General features: G+C 31.5%; 2 protein-coding genes across 6 annotated transcripts; both read left to right on the top strand.

Moving 5' to 3' along the window:
* The first annotated feature begins 14,733 nt into the window (after nucleotides 1-14,733).
* LOC120071095 (nuclear transcription factor Y subunit C-9) lies at nucleotides 14,734-18,029 on the top strand. Of its 5 annotated transcripts, XM_039023142.1 has the most exons (4): nucleotides 14,734-14,833; nucleotides 15,094-15,140; nucleotides 16,126-16,963; nucleotides 17,723-18,029. In XM_039023142.1, the coding sequence occupies exon 3, from the start codon at nucleotides 16,158-16,160 to the stop codon at nucleotides 16,938-16,940; it is 783 nt and encodes a 260-aa protein (XP_038879070.1). In that variant the 5' UTR covers nucleotides 14,734-14,833; nucleotides 15,094-15,140; nucleotides 16,126-16,157; the 3' UTR covers nucleotides 16,941-16,963; nucleotides 17,723-18,029. The 5 variants fall into 5 exon arrangements, with proteins under 5 accessions (XP_038879070.1, XP_038879071.1, XP_038879073.1 ...); XM_039023143.1 differs by lacking the exon at nucleotides 14,734-14,833 and having other exon boundaries at nucleotides 14,864-15,140; nucleotides 16,126-16,970; XM_039023145.1 differs by lacking the exons at nucleotides 14,734-14,833; nucleotides 17,723-18,029 and adding an exon at nucleotides 17,070-17,409 and having other exon boundaries at nucleotides 14,864-15,140; nucleotides 16,126-16,970.
* Nucleotides 18,030-18,766: 737 nt separating this feature from the next.
* On the top strand, nucleotides 18,767-23,841 carry LOC120071094 (root phototropism protein 3-like). Its single transcript, XM_039023140.1, has 4 exons — nucleotides 18,767-20,859; nucleotides 20,996-21,071; nucleotides 22,046-23,149; nucleotides 23,273-23,841. The coding sequence occupies exons 1-4, from the start codon at nucleotides 20,693-20,695 to the stop codon at nucleotides 23,735-23,737; spliced, it is 1,812 nt and encodes a 603-aa protein (XP_038879068.1). The 5' UTR covers nucleotides 18,767-20,692; the 3' UTR covers nucleotides 23,738-23,841.
* The last annotated feature ends 460 nt before the right edge of the window (nucleotides 23,842-24,301 follow it).

Consider the following 24,301-nt stretch of genomic DNA (forward strand, 5'->3'; position numbering starts at 1 on the left):
TAGTACGAAAGCCCATGCTTTTAAGGCCTAGCATGTGAATCCCGATTTAGTGAATGCTCTAAAGAGTTTGCCTAAAAACTTCATAGGAAACGACCCTCACTTCCACATTCACATAGGTGAGTCTATCAAGGGTACTCCTGTAGCTGGGTATCCCACTTGTCATCAAGTATATATCTCATTAAGAACTGAGTTCAACCTTTCTTACGCTTCAGGGTATCATGCTCACACTTTAAGTCATAGGAATGGAACTCTGTGTTTGGTTTAGCATTATTCACTATATATCACTCGTGATCAATTATTACCCGTTGAACCTGTTTCTTGAGATCTCCAGTCTACTGGTTGGGTTTTCCTCACTGTGATTCATTTTTCGATAGGCATGAGTCTCATCCTTTCTGAGGTTCTGAAAACCTTTTCTCTGGCCAATCCTTTCATCAAAGGAGCTGCCAAATTTTCATCAGTCCGTATGTGATCCACTCTAACTGCACCAGTAGTGAGAAACTCTCTAATGGTACTGTGCTTAAGACATATTTGATGTCACTTTCCATTGTATTAATGGTTCTGAACTTTTGTGATTGCTGCAGTACTATCTCTGATAGCAGACTTCTAAGTCAGCCTGCTTTTTCACTAGCTGTCGCTAGTGCTATCATTTCTGATTCTATCGTAGATTGGGCTAAAATAGTCTGTTTCTTGGACTTCCAAGAGACAGCTTCGCCAGTTATATTAAAGATATAGCTACTTGTAGCCTTTGAATCATTCGAAAGAGAGTTCCAATAAGCATCACCAAACCCTTCTAGGACAGCAGGAAACTTTTGATAATGTAATCCTAGGTTTTGGGTTTTCTTTAAGTATCTCATGACCCTTTCTATAACATTCCAATGCTCTTTACTAGATTTGCTTGTAAACCTGCAAAGTAGTCCTACAACATAAGCTATGTCAGGCCTAGTGCAGTCGGTAGCGTATCTAAGACTGCCTATGATGCTCGCATACTCAGATTGATTAACACTGTCACCAGTGTTCTTGAACAACTTGACACTAGGGACATAAGGAGTGCATGCTAGTTTACATTCAAAGTAACTATATTTCTTTAGAATCTTTTCTATATAATGAGATTGATCTAAAGAAATTCCCTTTTCAAACCTATTTACTTTTATGCCTAAGATTACACTAGCTTCTTCTAAGTCTTTCATGTCGAAGTTCGCACTCAACATTGATTTTACATCATTTATGACGTGCAAGTTCAACCCAAAGATCAATAAATCATCTACATATAAACACAAGATAGTGCAGAGGTTATTATCAAACTTATGGTAGATACATTTGTCACTTTCATTGACCTTGAAACCTTTAGATAGGATAAGGTTGTCAAATTTTTCATGCCATTGCTTAGGAGTTTGTTTTAGTCCATAGAGAGATTTGTCTAATTTACACACCTTATTTTCTTGACCATGGACAATAAAACCCTCAGGTTATTCCATGTAAATCTCTTCTTCAAGTTCATCGTTTAGGAAAGCGGTTTTTACATCCATCTGATGTACTATGAGGTTATAAATGGCAGCGAGAGAGAACAGGACACAGATAAAGGTAATTCTAGTGATAGGAGATAAAGTGTCAAAGAAATCTATGTTTTCTCTCTGTTTAAAGCCTTTCGCTACTAACCAGGCTTTAAATTTGTCAACAGTCTCATCAGGTCTAAGTTTTCTCCTTAAAATCCATTTTACCCTATTGCCTTACATCCTAGAGGTAGATCTACTAAGTGCCAAGTTCTATTTGACTCAAGTGAGTCCATCTCATCATTTATGGCTTTTTGCCATAGGTTGGCATCTACTGAGGACAGGGCAGCTCTTAGATCTTTTTAGTCTTCTTCTACATTGTAGGGGAAGTCATTTTCAAAATCTTTGGTGGTTCTAGCTTTTTTGCTTCTTCTAGATTTTGGGTCAGTTTCCTCTATAGGGTTAGGATTTCTAACTAGGGTTATACCACTTGAACCAGAGCCCATTATTCCTTGATTTAAAAGGAAACCTATCTTCAAAGAAGTCGACATCATTGGACTCAATGGTCACTTGGTTCACTAGATCATAGAACCTGTAGGCTTTACTATTTAAGGCATAACCTATAAAGACACACTCGTAAGCTCTACTGGCCAACTTTTTCCTTTTTGGGTCAGAAATCCTTACAAAGGCTAGACAACCCCATGTTCTAAAGTAGGACAAGTTTGGTTTCTTAAATTTCGTAAGGTGAAGTTTTATTTTTAGATTTCAAGATTCTATTTAGGACATAACATACGGTAAGGATGATTTCACCTCACCAATAAGACGTGGCTCCTGAACTAAGTAAAATAGCAACTACTAGCTCAGCTAAAGTTTTATTTTTCCTTTCGGCTTTTCCATTCATTTCAGGAGAATAAGATGCGGTTTTTTCGTGTATTATTCCATGTAAGTTAAAGAATTCATTAAAATTGTCTGAGTCGTACTCGGTTCCCCTATCACTACGAAGTCTTTTAACTTTTCTATTAAACTGATTCTCTATTTCAGAAACAAAAAGTTTGAAGGCATCAAAAGCATCACTTTTGTTTTTCAACAGGTATACAAAAGTAAAATCAGAGAAATCGTTAATAAAAGTAATGAAATATCTTTTACTATTTCTAGTCAATATGACATCAAATTCACAGACATCAGAATGAATCAAATCTAGAGGCTTAGAATTCCTAAGTACAAATTTATGCAGAGTTTTAGTAATTTTAGCTTGACTATAATACTCGCATTTATCAAAATCATTAGTGGATAACTTAGGTATCATTTCCAGCCTAATCATGTTACTAATTAAATTCTTATTCACATGACAGAGTCTAGCATGCCAAATATTCATAGAACACAACATATACACAGAAGATATCATTTTATTAAGATCTAGATTTAATTTGAACATTTTTGCATACTCCTTTCCTATAAATACATTATTTTTGGTAAGGATATATAGATCTGCTCCTATAGTTTGAGTAAACTAAAAGACAAAGTTAGTTTCATATAATTCTATCCAAGTAAGTAGGAAATAATGATAACTTTTTCAATTATTTTCCGAATTGTACGAACTAGAGAAGATAATAAACATTGGAATTGATTTCTTTCAATCAAACAGAACAAGATATAAAAATTTACTTCATAATCTTTATATAATGTAATGAAGATCCAATTTCTAGAACCTGTTTATTTTCTTAGAAACGGTATTGAAAAACAAAGATTCCAGAAAGAATGAAAACATTCCCAGAGTTGTTCATTAAATTTGTACAAATAAGACATTACCTGAATGACAGTCTTCGATCCAACAAAAGCCTCAATCTTCTTTCAGTCACGATCAAAGCCGAAGCATAGAATCAAAGAGAAAATGCACAAACAATTAAAGTCCAAACAAACATAAAACAACAATTCAAATGTTTCGGCACATTTCTTCCCCATGTCACTCCAAATAATCAAACAAGCAGATCTGAATTCCTCTCCTCTTGTTCAGTTGGTTCTTCTAAAGGGACGATCGGTTTAGCGCTGGTACAAGCTTTGTCAACTTTCTTGACGGTGAGAAAAACAATATCTTTTGCTTCCACCGCTTGAAGTTTGCTCCTTCGAGTCGGAATGGACGGTTGAGGTCAGATATCTCATTGTTGCTACTGAGGGCCATTGATGATGTGGAAACGTCTTAAAATTGTTGGAAACGGCAAGGCCCTCAGAACGACGAACTGTAAATCGTCAAGGCATGATAGTCAAGCGAAGAGCAAAACCTGCAAAACAGAAACTCGTTATAGGCTGAGTCGCGGAGCTCGCTCTCTTTAAGACGTTTCGCGGCTCTGTCCAAGTGTGCAAACAAGTCTGAAAATTGTCATGTCGTGCCCAGGATAAAACAGTCAAATGAAAACCAATAAAAAAATGCACTGTTACAATCGGAACGTATACCCTTTGTAAACTCACTGCTCGGAAAGCTAAGATGGAGGAGAGGGAAATGAAGTGGGAATTTAGAAAATGAATTCTATGTCTTACGAACTGTTGAAGGCCTTACTTTTTATAGGGTTTCAGCATCGAAACGAACCGTTTTAAAATTAATCAACGAATCGTTTTAAAATATAATATACAGACCGTTTTAAATATAATATACGGACCGTTTTAAAATTAATCAACGGACCGTTTTAAAAATAAATTTCAACCCAACAAGTATGTACGTGATATTTAAGTTATCTAGATTTAAGGTATTACAAGGTATTTGCATGGTTTAGTAAAGATTTTAGTTGCTTTTAGTATGTGTAACAACAAAGTTTTAAGTGATATTTGTGGGACTTAGTACAAGATAGACTTCATTTGATAGCTATTTTGAATATAAGTATTTACTTGTTTCTTATTTTATGCTTATTTCACGCTAACTTTTGAATTACTAATTGTAATTAAATGTTCTAGAGGATTTCAATCATTAATATCTAATTATGTTGGTTAGATTTTCTACTCTAAGTTATTTTTGTTTGTGTGATACTATTTTAGATTTTTTTTTTTTTTTTAAAAAAAGTCATATTGGATTTGCTACTTGATTTAAATAGTTTTATTTATTTATTTACTTATAGTCAAAATTCAAATTCATGAGATTGGGGTGGTGGGTTTTATTAAATCTTGTTTTAGATGGTTTGAAATAACATAATCTAGGGATTTGGCAGTAAGGATATATTTGTCTATTATTAAATATTAAATAGTATTTGAATTATTTTCTGGTCCTTTTCATACAGAAAAATCTGTTTGGCCATTTTTCTAAAGCATAATTTCATTTTGGTCATTTATCCAATCATCCCAAATAATTATCATAAAAATTGATCTATTGTATACTAGAGGTTATACACTTCACAAAACAACCATTAAAAACAATTTAAAAACACTACAATTTAACTAAACCCAAACATTAGTAAGATGCACCACAAAGAAAAGTTTCATAAACCCATACTTCGAAACCCTACATCTCAAGTACAAATATTTGTGATTAAAAATCAATTTACTTTTTTATCTACTGTGTCTTCTTCTTTTGCATGATGTTGATTTTCAAATTCTTATAAATATGGATATTAGTAGTTTATCTTCTACATTTGATTTGAAAGAGAAGAATATGTTTACTAGTGCAGAGATAATAAAAGTCTTTTTACTACATAGTTGCAAAGAACAATTTGAGTTCAAGATTGTGAGATCAAATTCTAAATCAATCGAGTTAAAGTGTTCACAAGATGATTGTCAAGGGAACGTCCATAGATCTCATTACAAGGGTTGGAAATTTTGGTATCGTAGGAAGTATATTGCTAACAAAATTATTCTATAAATGTTATTCAATCTTCTCATAGACAAGTGTTTTCATAAATTAGCTTTTGTGAACATTTAACTCCGAATGATATTATAAATCACATATGTATTAAATTTGGTATAAATATTAGCTATTATAAAGCTTGGAGAGCTAAAAAATATATTATGAAGTTATTGAATGTGATCTAAATGAGTCTTATGCCTTGATCCCAAATTTTTTTATGAAACTGAAAGAAATTAATCCAAGTTTGTTTTCTTCGTATCCTTTGTATATCATCAAATCAATATTTGATATAATCTTGTTTTGTTTTATTGATAAGGTCTGTGACTGATAGATCTTATAGTAATGAGCATATGATGTATTTGATTGACCTAAATTTGTTTAATTGATATGATCTATCCTTGACAGACCTTATAGTAAATGAGCATGTAATCAGTTTTTGATACACCTCATTTTGTTTAATTGATATAGGTTATCATTGATAAACCTATAATAAATGAGCATGTAATCATTCTTTATATCTTATTTTGTTTAGTTATAGGTGTTGTGTGATTTTTACTGAAGGAATTGAATTCCTTATGGAAACATGTGAACATCGTGCAATGACATTTAATGGTGAAACAATCAAAATAAGACATACAAAATTATATTCAGGATAAACATTCAAATCCTATAAGCATACAATTCTACAGAGGGAAAGAGAAATAGAAGAGCTTACCCTTATAGAAACCTTTCTTCACGAAAAACCTCTTCTCGAGAACACGAATGGAAACCACGATCACAGGAACTCTTCCCGGACACCAAACGCCAAAATACTAGACACCACCATGCAATGACCTTGCTATTCTCAAGCAAGGAATGAAGATGTGTAAGCTCCTTTTGAGTTTTTAGGCAAAGAGAAGATAAATTGCAGAGAGTTTTTTATAAGGATTTTTTAGAGATATTTCTTTTGTTCTTTCATGTTAACACTGAGCTTCTATCTTCTATATTCTCAATACATATTTAGATGAAGAGGGAGAGGGAGGGAGTTACTCTAACTCCTAGTCCACGTGAAAGAATAATTTTCTTGTAATGGAGAGTTATAAAATGATATTTATATTATAGTATAATATAAATGATGAATTAACTAACTTAATCAATCGATTATAATACATTTTAATCACATTAAAATGCAAATCTCTCTTTTAATATATGGTTTAAATATGAATCCTATTTATATTAGATTTTAACCTATTGTCTTTATATGAATATCATTCATATAAATAATACTTGAATCTTATTCAAATATTTATCTCTCATATATTATATACTTGAATCTTATTCAAATATTTATCTCTCATATATTATATAGTTTTAATTATAAACCATATTTATGAAGGTTTGTGAAAACCGTGCAGAAGTGTGATCGGATCCCAAATTCATTTATTTTACAGAAATATGAAAAACTCAGAGGATAGAAACTTCATGCATTAAAAAATTACAACATGCTTTAAGAAAACTGAAAGGAAATTAGGGTTTAGAAAATACTAACCCTTGAAGTTACAACTCTTCTTGACAAAATACTCTTTTGTCATATCTCACAGATCTCCTTCGAACACGAACACCAAAATGTAGCAATATACGAACAAGACTTGGACACCGCCAAGCAAGAATCTTTGTATTCTCCATTGGGTGAGAATCAAAAAGGCAGTGTGTGGGGCTTTTCTTAATTTTGGGAGAGGAATTTTCCTTTTTGCATAGAGATAAAAAAAATGGGATGTTCATGATCAAAATCATGAAAAAAAAAAAAACCTCAAGGAAGAAGGGAAATCCAAATCTCTAACTTCCTTTCCACTAACAAGTAATGAGAGAAAAGAGGAGGGAGTTACCTCATTTAATTTTAAATTAAAATAATTTTAATATTAAAATGATATAGAATATATATAAATGTATAATAGCCAACTTATTATATATATACACTATTAGGTATATAAATATAACATATAACAACCTATGATTTATATTATATCAAATATAATATGATATATAGTTTAAAAATCTCTCATTTATCCTATAATTTTTAATATAAATCAAATTCATATTAAATTTAACTTATAGTTTATATATCAATCATATTCATATAATTAATATTTGGATCAAATTCAAATATTAATTTTCTTTCAAATAATTTATATTGTAATGTATCAAATACATTATATTAATTATATTACATATAATTAATTTATATTAATATCATATATAATTAATTTCTCAATTAATTTGAATAATTCAAACTAATCCAAGATTAATTTGATTCTCAATAATCCCAGTTGAGTTACTGAGAAGAATTTATGGACCTATAAATTGAAACCTCAATGGCACTTGAATAATTAATGAAACTCTTTAATTAAATTATCCAACTTTCATTAACTGTCGGCCACTCCAATAAAGATCGACAACTGCACTTTTCGTGCTACAGATATATGTTTGTATCTATTGGATATAACCAATCAATGGTCCATTGACCCTTCACAAATTGCTCTTAAGTACAGTTGAGCCAAAGTGACCGTTCTGCTTCTGTAGTTACATCTAAGTCTTTAAGTACCACTGATTCCTCTAATGAACAATAAGTCATAGTCCAATTATGACCAAACCCCTATCGAGCCAAGAGAAGATGTGGCACCACATTGTTCAAGCCCTGGAATCAGTCCTTAAGGGAGCAATTTCTCTACTTACTCTAACTATAGAGGAGGAGTGAATTCATTCTTATGTAGTTGTGTTTTCAGTTCCTCAATCAGAAGAATCCCAAAAAAATTAGGCATATTGAGTCGGCGACACTAACCACTTTCACCCATGCAGATCAAAATGACCGCCTTCATAGGAAGGAGTTCATAACTCACTCAAGATTCAAATCAAGTCACCTATGGTCATCCTGGTGAAATGTAAGTTTCTTCTTTCAACGATGTTATATAGTGAGACTAGTCATTTCATGGTCCGGTCTTATACAAACTCTTTGTATAGAACATCCCCGCTCACATGTCTCCACATGAATGATGGGGATCAGATAATTTGTAGCATTTCACAACAATTGTAACATCTACAAAGCGGGCTGTATTCGTAGTGTCACCAGGATAAGATACCCAACTTTATCCATCTACTACAGATCATTTAGGTTGTTTCTTAAACATGATCCCCTGTATGTCTCCACATACATGTTTAATTACAGAAGACAACCTTGGATATTAGTTTATTAGTTTTGTGGGTTAATGCTATTAAATGTCAAATAAAATTCCTCAGATTTTATTAAATAAATAAATTGCTTGTAATTACAAATACAAACTACAAAACCACGAGATTTAGGATATCAACCCCAATAATTTATAATTAACTGTATATTATAATGTATCAATATACATTATACTCTATACTAATCAAATTAAAATAACCAATACCTTTAATTCCCTTAAATGATTTGAATTATTCAAATTATTCCAAAAACAGTTATTCCTTGTTTTATCCTTAGTGAGCTAACAAAGAAACATTATGGACCTAAAGATGAGAAACTCCAATGATATGAGATTAATTAATTAAACTATTTAATTAAATTAATTAACATTCATTAACTGTCGGTGGCTTCACTAAAGACCGACAGTTGCACTCTTCATACTATATATATATTTATGTGTCTACGGATATAACCAATTAATAGTAAGTCGGCCCTTCACGAATTGCTCATAACTATAGCTCAAATTACCGTTTTATTCCTACAGTTACATCTACTCCTTAAGTACCACTAATCCCTCTAATGAACAATTAGCCATAGTCCATATAAACAATCCCTCTCTGCCCAGTGAGATGGTAAGGCATCTCATTGTTCAGGACCCGAAACTAGCCCTTAAGGGAGCAATTCATCTACTTTTCCTCAAAATGGGAAGAGTGAATTCTATCTTGTATAGTTGTATTCCCAACTCCCTACTCGGACAAATTTCCACAATGGTAAGCTTATTGAGTCGGTAAATATGGCAACTCTCACCTATACAGATCAAAAAATCGCTCTTATAGACAAGGGTTTAAAACTCACTCAAGATTAAGATCAAGTCACCTATGGTCATCCTAGTGAAATGTTAATCTCTTCAAGTAACGATGTTATAAAGAGAGACTAATCATTTCGTGGTCCGTTCTTATACAAACTCTTAGTGTCCATATGAACGATCAAGGTCAGATCGTTTGTAACACTTCCAACTATTATAAAAATTACAAGGTGGGTCGTATCTGTAGTGTAACCAGGATAAGGTACCTAATTTTATCCATACACTACGAATCATTTAGGTTATTACTTAAACATGATCCACATGTATGTCAGCCACATATATGTTTAAGTTACATAAAATAACCTTGGATCTTAGTTTATCGATTGGGTTAATGCACACTAAATGTCAAATAAAATAACATCTTATTTTATTAAATAAATAGTTCGTATACAAAATTTACAAACTACGAAATCCATGAGATTTAGGTATTAACCACAACATTTACACCATGCAATATCACAAGTGTACGATGTTGAGTTTAATATAGTGATTGAGTTCGAGTGTCGTTCACAGAATTTGGTCATTAATTTAATTAAGTACCACCAACTGCTTCTACCTCATTGTATCTATAGAATTTTAAACATTTTGTAGGTGGATGATTTAAATTAATGCTACCTTTACTCTAACTAAGTGGAGACAACAATTAGAGTTGAAGCTAAAGATATGATTCATGCAATGGAATAATAAACTCAACTAATTAAAAGATAATTTTTATTGTGTAAAATACATAAGCCAAGAAGATTAGTGTTAGTCACTTCCTCTCTTAAGATCAATTAATTTTCCTGCCTATAATTAAAACCTAAGATTTCAGTATAATTTTTAAAGACAAGAAGGAGATTATGAATCTTCACTTAATTACTCCTAAAACTATTCTCAATCTATCTCATTATCACCACGAGTAGACCGTTCCCGATATATTGAAAGTACATGGACAAAAATTGGATATTTGAAAGCACATGAACTAAAATTTGAATAATTTTCATAGTATCGGTACCAAAAGTGTATTTTAACCAAATTTATAATATGGAAAATATCGGAAAATTATTTTTAGACTTTTGGTACCTTTACTTTGGAATTATTCAAAGTATTAATGACTTGTATCCATACAAATATATTTTGATAAGTTATTTTTATACTAGTTCGTACAAAATATCATTAAACTTTGTACTTTGTGTAAAAAAATATATTTGAACTTTCAAAAGTTTAAAAAATACTCTTAAACTTATAAAAAAAAGGTTAAAAAAAATACCATTATCATTAGTTTTGGATGGAATCCGCTAGCGTTTTGTTACAAAAATTTTTCTAAACAAAAGTTTTAAAAATACTCTTAAACTTTTTTTAAAAAAAAAGAAAAAAAACTCAAAAATACTCTCATGGCTAGTGTATGGATACAAGTCATTAATATTTGTTTAAAAAATATTTTCGAACTTTTAAAAGTTGCACAAATTAGCCTTAATAAGGCCAACAAGAGCGTAGCTAACTGGCATAGTGCTATCAACCTCGTGATTTGAGATTCGATTTCCCCACCCCATACTTTAATTACAATACTTAAAAAAAAAAACCTATTCTTAAAAAAAAAAAATAGCCTTATTAAAAAGAAAGCTGACGTGACATCTGTTTTTTCTAAAATTCTTTACCTAATTTTTAAATATTAAATTTTAAAATATTTGTTTATTTTAAAATTTTCTTTTTCTTGGACTCCTTTCTCTCACTCGCCGCTTCTTTCTTAATATCCTCCTTTCGTCTTCTTCCTTCAATATCAATGACAAACGTCGCCATGGGAGATGGTATCCTTCTTCTCTTTACGTTTTACTTCTTTTTCTTCTTTATTCTCTTTCCCCTTCTCATTTCTTCCATTCTTCCCTATTTTCCAGATAATTAATAGTTTAAAACAAAGCTAAATTTGTTATATCTATATTTTTTATAAAACTAAAATTTCAAAACTTTGTTACTTTGTTACCAAAAATTAAATTTGTTATAAAAAGTTTAGCCCGTTAGGTAACCATTTATTTTTTGTTTTAGGTTTTTGAAAATTAAATTTATTTCATTCATATTTCTTACCATAGTTTGTATCTTTCTTAATACAATGATTAAATTCTTAGTCAAATTCTAAGAATAAAAACAACTTTTTGAAAGCAATTTTTTTTAGTTTTTAAAATTTGGTTTGGTTTTTTAAACCATTAGTGAAAAGTAGATAATAAAAGAAGAAATTTGGAGGTGGAGGTAATGTTTATAGACTTAATTTTTAAAAAACAAAAACAAAAAATAAAATGATTACTAAATAGGGTATAAATCATTGTCATTCCTATATTATTGACATGAAAATTGATAGAGCAAATGAATTAATTTAGAGTACAAAAGATATAGTTAATATAAATTTCATTTTGAAATGAATCGATCAAATGTTTCCTTCAAAATAATTATCATAAAAGTTGGTCCATTATATACGAGAGATTATACCATTCACAAAGCAATCATTGATAATAATAAAAAAAAAAACTACACATTAATTAAACTCATACATAAGTAACATGCACTTGAAATAAAGTCTTCATAAACTCACACTTTTAAATCCTACATCCTAAGTATAATTATTTGTGATTTTGAAGCTTCATAGTTCTAAAAAAATAAGTCTCAATCTTTTGATTCCTCGGATCTTGTTCAAAAAAGTTTCAATCTTTTGATTTCAAATCTGTGTACCAAATGCTCTAGTACTTTGTTTTCTCTCTAAATTTTCTTTTCTTAAAGTTTAAGGAAAACAATCAAATCTCACTCAATTGTTTTGAAGTTATTTTATAACTAAAGAATTTATAATTATTTTTTAAAAAGTGTTTATGTCTAGTTACCATTTGAAACTTAATTATTCTTACCATCATTGTATAAATTGATAAATTCAATAAAAAAAAACCTTTCAAGACACGTGTTAACACAAGTCTTAATAAAAGTCCAAATTTAGCCCCTAAATATTTTTTCAAAAGCAAATCAAATCATTGTATTTTTAATAAATCTTATAAATGATTATCCCTCAAATTTTCATTTGACTTGGAAAAAGAAATCTATTTTTTGTTTTTTTTAAAAAAAAAAACAGAATGTCAACATTTTGGGTAAGTTTTTAGAGTTTTCATTTTTTTTAAAAAAAATTTAATTTCAAACTAAAGATGGTGATTGTTTTTAAAATTTATTGAAAATATCTATTAAAATAGAAGAAGTCTTAAAAGGTAGACATCATTGTGATATTTTAGAATAAATATTTGGTAGAGTGCCCCTTTTTATTTATTTATTTATTTTTTAAGTTTATCTTGACAAAAACTATTTTGGAAGCATTTTTCAACAAGTCCATTTATTTTCTGAAATTACAGGAAATTAGAAAAAAAAAAAGGTCAATTGTAATGATTTGTTTAATTCGTCCTTCCACTTTTTTTTTTTAGATTTCTTTTTATTCTTCAAAGGCACTTAAAAAAAATTAAATTATTACTTGTTTTATTGGTCAACTTGTTAAAAAATATTTTCATCTTTTCAAAACACTTGGTGAAATTATAAGTTTAGTCTTTAAATTTTTTAAAGTTGTGTTGGATAAAAATCGGTACTTTATTTTAATGGAATTTTCTTAATAAAAATTAACTTATTATAAATATAAAAGTAGGAACTAAGTTGTTGCATAAAGTTTGAGATCAAATTGTTATAAATGTAAAATTATATGGACTAAAATATTACAGAACTAAAATTCATAAAATAAATTGTTTTTTTCATGTGCGCTTAAGTAAATTGTTAAAAAATGAACAGGACGGTCCGGTATAACTCAATAAATAAATATGCAAATTACCATCTCAAAGTTTGATGAATTGATCTTTACACATAAATGTTGAATTAAAAAAAAAAAGAAAAAAGTTTTGTTATTGAGTTTTGAATCGAATTTTCATTTAGTCATTGACATTGAAATATTACATTTTTACCCCTAATTTTCATGTTTAATTTATATTTTATTCCTAAATTTCAAATGTTATATTTTTCCTTTTAAGCTTTGAGTTTAATTTCCACATGGTTCTTAGGTTAGGTTTGAATAGTTTATACTTCTATTCAATTTTCTCTAATGCTCACATTGGTTGTTGGTGTTAACTGATAACTATAAATAAATTAATTTTAAATAATTATGAAGTTGAAATTTTAATAACAATGAAAAGTTAGTGAAAACTAATTAATTATTGTTTCTTTGAATTAATTAATAAACATTGACACTAATGATCGAAATGGGATTCCCTTTGAGAAAAAAGTATTTTTTTTTAAAAAAAATTTATTTTTATTTAAATACTTTTGACAAAAATTGTTGAAAATACTCTTCAAGAGCTATTAGTTTATAACAATTTAGTCTATATACTTTCAAATTTGTAACAATTTAATCCCTAAACTAAAACAAATATCAATTTAATCTTTGCACTTAGCAATTTGTAATGATATAGTCCATACTGTGATAATTATTATGAAGTGTCAATGAATTATCTTACCATGTAGGTTGATTAGTTGATTAAGAACCAATCTTGTTTGGTAACTATTTCGTTTTTTGTTTTTTATTTTTGAAAATTAAGTATATTTTCTCTCAATTTCCTACAATGATTTGGATTTTTAAGTATAATGATTGAATTCTTAGTCAAATTTCAAAAAAAAAAATAAAAAATAAAATTTAAAGCTATTTTGTTAGTTTTCAAAATTTGGCTTGATTTTTTAATCCATTAGTAAAAATTAGATATGAAAGCAAGAAATCTGGGGTGAAAGTAGTATCTACTTTATAAAGGCTTAATTTTCAAAAGCAAAAATAAAAAGTCAATAGTTATCAAACAAGACTTAAATTGTTACAATATTGGGACTAAATTATTTATAGTAAAATTTAAAAACTAAGGTCCCATTTGGTAACTATTTTATTTTTTGTTTCTTTATTTAAAAATTAAGTCTATAGACACTACTTCCATCTCTAAATTCTTCCTTTGTTATCTATTTTTCATCAATAATTTTAAAAATCAAGCCAAATTTTGAGAATTAAAAAAAAGTAGTTTTCAAAAAGTTATTTTGTTTTTGGAATTTGACTAAAAATTCAACAATTGTATTTAAAAAAAAATGTAAATCATGATAGAAAATGTGGATGAAATAAGCTTAATTTTTAAGAAAAAAAATAAAAATCAAATACTTACCCAAAAGGTCTTGAATTATTATCAAATTTATAATATGAACTAAATTGTTATAAATCTAAATACTTAATTTGATAAAAATTAAGTCTAAAAAGTGAATTATTTTTTAATTAAAAAAAATTATGAGAAAAGAAAGGGGAAGAGAAAGAAAGGAAAGCATCGACTATAAAAAAGGGCCTTTTAGGCTCTGACGATTGTAAGTCGGAATCGAAGATATAGACAGACTCTCTCTCTGCTATTCCTCTTTGTTCCCTTTCTCTTTATAAGGTCAGTTTCTTTCGAAAAACATTATTAATCTTTTCGAAATACAAAACTCTTTCTTAAGGAATCTCTCTGATTTTCTCTTCTTTCTTTTCTTTCTTTTAAGCGGACACAACCCCAAGAACAAAAGAAAAATATGAAAAACTCTTCTCATTTCAAACCCCAACTAACAAACGTAACAAAAAAAAGCTAAATTATGACATGGGTCATCTTCCATTCTTCGCCATAGATCTCTTTCTCATCGATTTTCCCCTTTTCCCTTTCAGGGTATCTAAGATCTTGTTCACTTGAGTATCATCTGTCTCTTAAAAAGGTAATTAAACTCTCTCTTTCTTTGCTTGATCCTTAATAATTTTGTGATTTTCTTTCTGGGTTTGTTTGTTTTTTTTGTTATATGATTTGGTTGGTTGTGGAAATTATTGATTGTTCTTGATATTGATGATCTTCATTTGCAATCAACAGAGCTAAAATCTATGAGAAGATTGATTCTCTCTCAACTGCTTGTTGGGTTTTTTCTTTCATATGTTTTAGGCTTTTAGCTATGAACATGAATTAGCCTACGTTACATTTGGCTAAAAGTAACAATTCCCTTCCCTCACATAATTTTGTATCTTCTCTACTGTTTGATGAATTGCATCTGAGGGAAATCAACAGTAAAGCAGGAGGAGTTTCTATCAGCTTTCTGGTTGTTTTTAGGATTTGTTCTGGCGGCCCATTTAATCACCGATGCATAATGTGATGAACAGGAATCGGGGCTTGGATGTCACATTTTGACTTCTGTGGTAGCAGCTTTGAGAATTTTCTGTAATGGCTTGAAATTTTTCAGTAAATGTATGCAAGTACTGTGCTGTGAATTTTGTTCATGAAAGAGTCTTTTGATATATTCTGATATTTCAAAAAAAAAAAAAAAAAAGATTCTTTGTTTCCTCCTGAGATCTATTGATTTTGTTGATATTTTACTTTGATCAATGATCATTGATTCATTCTCTAAATGTGCATTGAGTTTGTTTTAGACGATTCAGTCTGCGGATAAGTATGGCTAGGTCCTTCTGATGGGTTGAGTTGTTGATAATTAGGTGAAAAGTGAATATATTATGGCATCTGTCTTGTAAAGGTTCTGTATGATAGATTTCTATTACTTTTTGTAGAATATACTATTTTTGTTCAGTTCTTTTTCCTGGTGAAAAAGTTATTCTTGTTTCCATTTCAAAACCTGCTTTGATTTGCATATTGATTATATGCACTGTTTATCTAGTGCACAGTTTGCTTATTCTATTCGTTGTTCTTCTTTTCAAAAGCTGTCTGAGATTTATTTCAAAGTTCAAACGTGATGGATCAGCAAGGGCATGGCCAGCCTCCGTCCATGGGAGCGGTTGGCAGTGGAGGTCAGATGGCATATGGTAGCAACCTCTACCATCCCAGCCAAATGACTGTAGGTCCGACTTCGGGATCTGTCGTTACATCAGTCGGAGGTATTCAGTCTACGAGTCAACCTGGTGGAGCTCAGCTTGCTCAACATCAACTTGCTTATCAACATATCCACCAGCAGCAGCAACAACAGCTTCAACAACAGCTCCAGACTTTTTGGGTAAATCAATACCAAGAGATTGAGAAGGTAACAGACTTTAAGAACCATAGTCTTCCCTTAGCAAGGATCAAGAAGATCATGAAGGCTGACGAGGACGTACGAATGATATCGGCTGAGGCACCTGTTTTATTTGCTAGGGCATGTGAAATGTTCATCCTGGAATTGACTTTACGGTCTTGGAATCATACCGAAGAGAACAAGCGCAGGACACTTCAAAAGAATGATATTGCTGCAGCTATCACAAGAACTGACATTTTTGACTTTCTGGTTGATATAGTACCGAGGGAGGATCTGAAAGACGAAGTACTCACGTCGATTCCAAGAGGATCAATGACAGTTGGGGGGCCTGGAGAAGCACTTCCTTACTGCTATATGCCGTCTCAGCATGCACCTCAGGTTGGGGCACCTGGAATGATCATGGGTAAGCCCGTGATGGACCCAACCATGTATGCTCCACAATCACACCCTTACATGCCTCCACAAATGTGGCAGCACGCACAAGATCAAGCCCCTCCTGATCAATAGTAGCTTGCAGCATGGAGGTGAAGGTGAATCGTACGTCTCTTTTTGTTCTTTTCGTGACATCTCTTTTATTCAAAATGAAATTTCTGTGGTGGTATATATATAATGCTTTTTTTGGTCTACTATCTTCAGGTAGATTTCATGCTTTTGAGGTTGTGTTTGTGTTCAGAATTCAGATTCATTCCAGTCTTCAGTGATGCATATTTTGTTGAAAACGTTGGCTGTAAAGTGCATATGAGTGTATTATCATCAATCATATATGCAGCTTACAAATTTCCCTTTCAGTTGAAGCTTTAAATAAACTCCAATTCTGTGTTCCATTTAATGTGATTATATTTAGATCGGACATTTGGATAATAGGGTTAGGTTTGTGTACCAAAAGTCGAGTATATGTTTGGTGCGTGTATTTGGTTTGTATAGACTGGAGTAGACAATTCGTGTTTATATTTGGTATTTGTGTTTGATTTGCATATCTTTGACTATGAATTAATCTGTAGATCCTATGAACTGCATAAACCCAGACTTCTGAAAAAACCCCTTTTAAGCTACAAACTTTTGTAATCACAAACCCACAAATCAACGTTGAACCGCGAACTATATAAACTTGCTACTGCAAGAAAGACTTATTCCTTGTAACATTTCACACTGGACTATCCGGACTTTGGCCTCTCAACTCTTGGCTACATAAATTCAAACTTTCAAACTCACCTTCATAAATGGCCTCATAGTTGGATTTTAGATTTCCATTTGGCCTGTACTCACCATTTTCCTGTCAATTGTTGCAGACGGAGTCTCCTCCGAAGCAAGCTCACAACGATGCCAAACCACACACACACACACCAGACCGACAGGAGAATTTATACTGAAGATTTGATCTGAAGCCCTACATAATACTTTCTGTAGATATTTTGCTTGACAAGATTAGATCATCTTGATTGAGCTAGAAAAAGTCTCTTCTTTTTCTATTCATGCTTTATTTCTATTCTGCATATTGGAAATGACAATTGAAAGGAATGTATAACTTCATATGATACTCCAAAAATTTGATGCTTACCTTGACATTCCCATATAAAAAAAACTGTAGTTTCCTTATTCTGTCTAGCTAGAACTTAATGTTATATTACAAGACAACTTTTCCTTGATTCAAAATAAAATTCAATCTACCTAATTCATTTAAAAATTAAAAGCAACAGCAGGAGAGAGGGGTTGTTAGGTAGTTAAGTTAGAGTACCTTTTATTATTATTATTATTATTTTAATAGTTTAAAATTAAAAGAGGAGATTAAATGAGTATTTCAGAAAAATTGGAGAGGTTGTTCGAACAGTTACTTTATATGTAATTATTTGACTTTAACAAGTCATCTAACAAGGTACCCACTCAGAAGCACAAATACTTTAGTTTAAATAATGTATCCGTGTTAGACATAAATCGAACAATTGAACACTCTGAACTCTTCTTGGACAATTACTGAATACTTGGTTGCACAATGTGTGTTAGACACTAGTTATACTAAGTTAATAATTAACATTGTTAAACACATATTGAACACTTGTTAAGGATATTAAATAGATCAAATGCATAATAATATATAATAAAAATAATAAACTTTGAGGGAGAAATACATCAAACCCAATTTTTTTAGCATATAAATCTATATACTAATTGATTTAGAATTTCCTTCAAGTTTGTAAACGATACAAATTTTTTAAAAATGCATATTTTGGCTTGTTATGTGTGTCCTAGATTTGTAAAAGATGTATTACCGTGTCCTGTCTGTGTCTTGTATCTATATTCATATTTATTTAGGCCAACCAACCACAACACAAAGTAGTCATTAAAGATCATCATGTAAGATAGATTGTCATCTTCATTTTTTTTTTTGTGGGGGGGTGGGAGATTAAGGTATTTTCTGTTTATGAGAGCTCAAAGAAAACCGAATGGAATTAAAAATTGGAATCTTTTTTTGTTATATTCATAAGAATCATCTAGCATATCAGGAAACAAATTAAGTTCTGAGGATTTCAATTGTTCCCTTTTTTTTATTTTTCATTCCTTTGAAATTTGCATTGATGTTTAGGAGAACATTTGGTTAGATTATAACCTGAACTTCTTGATTTAAAATATAGTTTAGAAACTAAATAGACATAGACGTAATAAGACTAAATTTATCATTGAGCCAAAACACTTCTATTATTAAACGATATTCAACATTGGATACTAGTAATTATATTAAAGAAGATAAAAAGATTTGTCCTTATTCACAAATTTCTTAAGAAACTAATCTGTGTGAAGACACAGATCATCAAAGGTGACAATATCATTATTGTCAGAGATGAAACTTCGTTTGCCTGAAATTTGTTTACAGACCCATCAAATAGACATGTTTTTCTGCTGCTCTGTTTTTGGAATCAGGCTCTCAGAGTAGTGTTAAGTAGGCCAAGACCATGAACTCCATCAAATTTATAATCTTTCTTTTGGTGATGGCATTGCTTCCATTTCTTATTTCTCTGCTTCCATGGCCCCAAGCAAAATGTATACATTTTGGCTCCGATTTCGTGCAACCTTAATTGAATGCGTTGATTGGATATTTGGAGTGGTTTATACATTGTTCTAGATAAATTTTACCATTCTCTTACGATTTCTTTTATCGCTCATAGTTTGTTATTTAGTTATACTCATCGATAACATGTTAGAGGTGTTTGGGGCACTGAACTGATTATTAGTGTTGGTGGTTATTATGGATTATAATAGTCTGTGTTTGGGGTGCAGACTATTTTAGTTTGGATAGGAAATAGCAAGCATTGTAATAAGAAGGAAAAGAGAGGATGAGTAGGAATTAGGAAAGGTAAACATAGTAACAAAGAGGAATTTGAAATAGTAATATTATAGTTAATTGTAGGTAATAATAGCTGGAAATAACAACTATTATAGTTGGAGTCCCAAACATGGAGTGGGCTCCACCCACTTGAATTTGGGGGTCCAAATACCCCCTAATTGTTTTTGGTCATGAATGCTGTCATCGTCTATGTAAAAATGAGGAAGAGCACGAGCTTAGTAGGATACCTTTTTTTTCCCTTCGTTCTTTTCCAAAGTAGTAAAAGACATTCTAGATAGAGTCCAGAAGTGTATATGGATGTAACATACGTTCATTCCTCTTCGAAATATGACATATGTTTGTTTCTTTAATAATTGCAGAACATTATAGACCATACATCTTTTAGAAAACTGTTTAAGACAACAAAAGTTTGATGACACAGAACGTGTCACAATATTGACCACATCAACTGTTTGAAACATTCCGGGCTGAGGATGAAACATTTAGATTCATGGTATAACGACTAATGCTATGAATGAGGATTGTGATAATGGCTGCATTGGAGCAGACACTGACAGAGAAAGGTGACATCATCAAATTCTTGTTTTGTGGATGAAAATGAAGAACAAAAGAGTCATGATTGTTGTCTCTAATTTTGTCTGTGGTCATCTTCTTACAGTGTCATCAGACCGGAGAAGCCAACTAACTCCATTAATGACATAACTACTTCATTTATCTAACAGAAATTCCTTTTGTTTAGAACTCTGTAACGTAGCATTTAATGTTATTTCACTTTTTGGATCAAGAATGAACTTTTTGGTATTGAAAAAGTCCTATTTAAGGAGATGAGTACTATTCATCTGACCATAGCAGAAATAAAGAAAGTGAAAACAGAACACTTTCTGTCATTCTTCTGAAGCTTTTAAAGCAAATTAGAGTCATGTTTGCTACCATTGATCCTGTTGAGACGACTGAAGAAAGGAGGAATCTTGATAGGGAAATTCCGACGTGTGGATCGGTGATTGGTGGGAAGCGTAACAAGTGTGTCATTTTTCCAGTGAAATCAAGCATGGTTGCTGAGTCCATGGAAAGAAGTAACAAGAACTGGTAAACTCCTCATACACTAACATATGCATCTCTATTTTATAAATCCCACTTATCTCTCCCAAAACCCCTTTATGCATTTTTTTTTAATACGATACTCCTATTGAACACTTCTTTTCTTAAAATCTGCTCATTGAAGGATTGTTCAGACAAAACCGGCATACGAAAGCGATTTAATTGTTCAGGTTGGGGAATTCAGCTTTCACCTGCACAAGGTACTGTATTATCTTATTATCTTGTCAGTTAAATTTACAGCATTATCTTTCCATAATAACTTTTCAGTACAAAACCATGAGAGATTTTTACCATTTTTGACACCAATGATTAGAGTTCAACTCTTGTTCATTGATCATTGCTCTGTACAAGTTTTTGAGTTCTACTATTTGTCTTCCCTGTTTTTCAAGAAATTTTATCCGTCTTCTATTTTGAAATTTGAAACAAGGATGGTTTTCCAGGGAAAAGCGTAACATTGATTTCTAATGTAAATTTCTAAGTGAATCTTATGAACATGGTCAAAATAACAATATATTACAGTTTATATCTTATTTTGTTTCTCGATCTTTCTGAACGAATTTTCAAAAATTTTGTTTTATTCTCTCGACTTTGTTCAATTCAGTTTATGCAAAAAACTTTTGGTCATTGTTAATTTTGCATCAATTATATAACAAAATTCCAGAACTATTTTGAAAGCCAACACTTTGGCCTACTTCATATAGTTCCAATTCCTCCAAAGCTTTAGGCATCGATTCATCAAATTTAAGACCCTGTTTAAAAATCATTTGATTTTTTATTTTTGAAAACTATGCTTGTTTTCTTGTAATTTCTTTACCATAGTTTTTTCTTTCATAACTAAACAAAATTCTTATCCAAATTTCAAAAACAAAAACAAGTTTTAAAATCTACTTTTTTTAGTCTTCAAAACTTTGCTTGCTCCTAAAAGTAGATAACAAAAAAAAAAAAATTCACTAGGTAAAAGGTTAGGTTACCAAAACGGACCTAAATGGTTTTCAAATGAGGCCTAAAAATATAAATATAATTACAATGGGGGTTGGTATTTTATGCAAAATGTAAGGACATAAACAAAATATTCAACTGAAATATAATAAGCACAAAAATTGAGAAATCAAAATAGGATTTATCCTGTTTATACCGAGTTAGACTGTAATGGTGTAATCTGTCATCTTTTCAGCTCCCAATGGTTGCAAGAAGCAAATATCTTAATAGAATGATAATCCAAAACAGCAGCCATGAAGTGCAAAATAACAACAGTGTCAGCACAATACAACTTGACAATCTTCCAGGGGGGCCTATGGCTTTTGAGTTGGTGATGAAGTTCTGCTATGGATGGAAGGTTGATTTAACTGCCAAAAATGTTGCTCCTCTTTACTGTGCAGCACATTTCCTAGAAATGACTGATGATCTTGCACAAGGAAATCTAACTTCCAAAGCAGAAGCCTTCTTGAGCTTTGTAATATCATCATCATGGAAAGACACATTCAAAGTTCTCAAAAGTTGTGAATCCATTACTCGATGTGCCAATCGGCTGCAAATCCCGAAACGCTGTTCTGAAGCAATCTCCAGGAAGGCTTGTATGAACCCGGAATCCTTCTGTAACAGTGACTATAATATTGATAATGTAAAGCTCGAAGTCGTTGCTGACAACTGGTGGTTTAAAGATGTTTCGGTTCTACGAATAGATCATTTCATTGAAGTGATTGAATCGGGAAAACAGAGAGGAATGAAGTCTGAGGTTGCAGGATCGTGTATAGCACACTGGACAATGAGATGGTTTGCTCGGTTCATGAATGGATTCGAAAATTTGACGCTGCAGAACTCTACTGACAAGTTGAAAGCAATGACGGTTGAAAGTTTGATTCGGTTACTTCCTGTAGAGGAAAATTCGGTTACCTCTACCTTTTTGCTTCATATTTTGAAGTTGGGATCTGTAATGAAGATCGACTCTGAATTGTTAACTAGGCTTGAAAGTAGATTGGTCATGATGTTGGAAAATTGTCATGCTTCAGATTTACTTGTCAAAAATTATGGAGACAATGATGGTGTCTATGATGTCGCCATTGTTACTCGGATGGTAAAATCGTATGCTTTGCACATATCAGATAACGCTCAATCAAATGTATCTGATGTTGGGAGGTTGGTGGATGATTATCTTATGCTTGTTGCACGGGATCAAAACCTCAAAGCAGCTGGTTTCCAAGATCTTGCAGAAGCATTGCCGCAAGATGCTCGGGCTTGTTGCGACAATCTGTATAGAGCAATTGATATGTACCTGAAGGTAAGGAAAGCCCCATTTATATTGCATTTGGGAAATGCTAAGTTTCAATTTGAATAATCTCAGATTCTTGGTTTGGATCGGTTTTTGAGCGATGTTAACATGAATTTTTTCGAAGTTTTGCAGGCACATCCCGAGTCCACAGAAGAAGAAAGGACATGTCTATGTAGATCCTTGAAATACCATAAACTATCCCAAGCAGCAAAGGAGCACATAATGAAGAACAATAGGTTACCGTTGAAATACGTAACGAGTATTATTCTTTTGGAACAAGTGAACGTTACAAAGCCTAGAACAGCCTTTGGGTCAATTTACGGACAGATGAAAAGCCAGGTTGTACTGGGCGAAAGTAAATGTCCAGGAACAAGTTGGATGATGAGTTCACAAAATGAGATAAATCTGATGAAAAGAGAGGTTGCAACAATGAAAGGGCAGCTTAATGACATTCAGATGTGCAAGACAAAGCTTCAAGGGCAAGTAAAGAAAGGTTTCAATTACAAGAAAAATCTTGCCAGCGTACGGAAAATTGTTTGTTTCGGTTTCAACAATGCCAAGTTAAGAAGCTTCGGTTTTGCTCCATTGTCGACTTGAACACACATGCAACATTTTATTAAAGAAAATCTTCGTTTTATCGCATCTTGTCGAACATACAATCATGTCAAACCAACACAGGATCATTCTTGTATATTGCAGCTCTTACCTTATCTTGCACCTTATAAATTTCTTTGCTTGCATTCGAATACAATGCATTAACAGCTTTGCCAGCTGTTAATGAGCAGAACCTAACACAAAAATTTTCATTACAAGGCTGACACTGATTGCCCAATAACTTGAAAGTTACAGCTTAAGCATTGAAAGAAAACCCTGTCATTCATAATTGGCAAGAAACACCAGATTTGGAAATTTATCTTTAATCTAATCCTATATAGACTGAACCAGAAAGAGCTTCGTTTGGTAAAGAAAATAGGTACGAGCAACCCGACTCTCGAGTGTTCTTCTGTAACTTCCATAACTTTTGGACAGATTGTTGGATCATTGGACAAATTTGAGTCTTGAGTTTTCCCTTTTTTCTGAGTTGAAAGAAGCTTTTATGACATATGAGAGGTAGCGAAGGTTTCAAATGAACAAGTTTTGATTTCAATCGAAAGGCATAAC

The sequence above is a fragment of the Benincasa hispida genome, chromosome 2 (assembly GCF_009727055.1).
Source record: "Benincasa hispida cultivar B227 chromosome 2, ASM972705v1, whole genome shotgun sequence".
Lineage (NCBI taxonomy): Eukaryota > Viridiplantae > Streptophyta > Magnoliopsida > Cucurbitales > Cucurbitaceae > Benincasa > Benincasa hispida.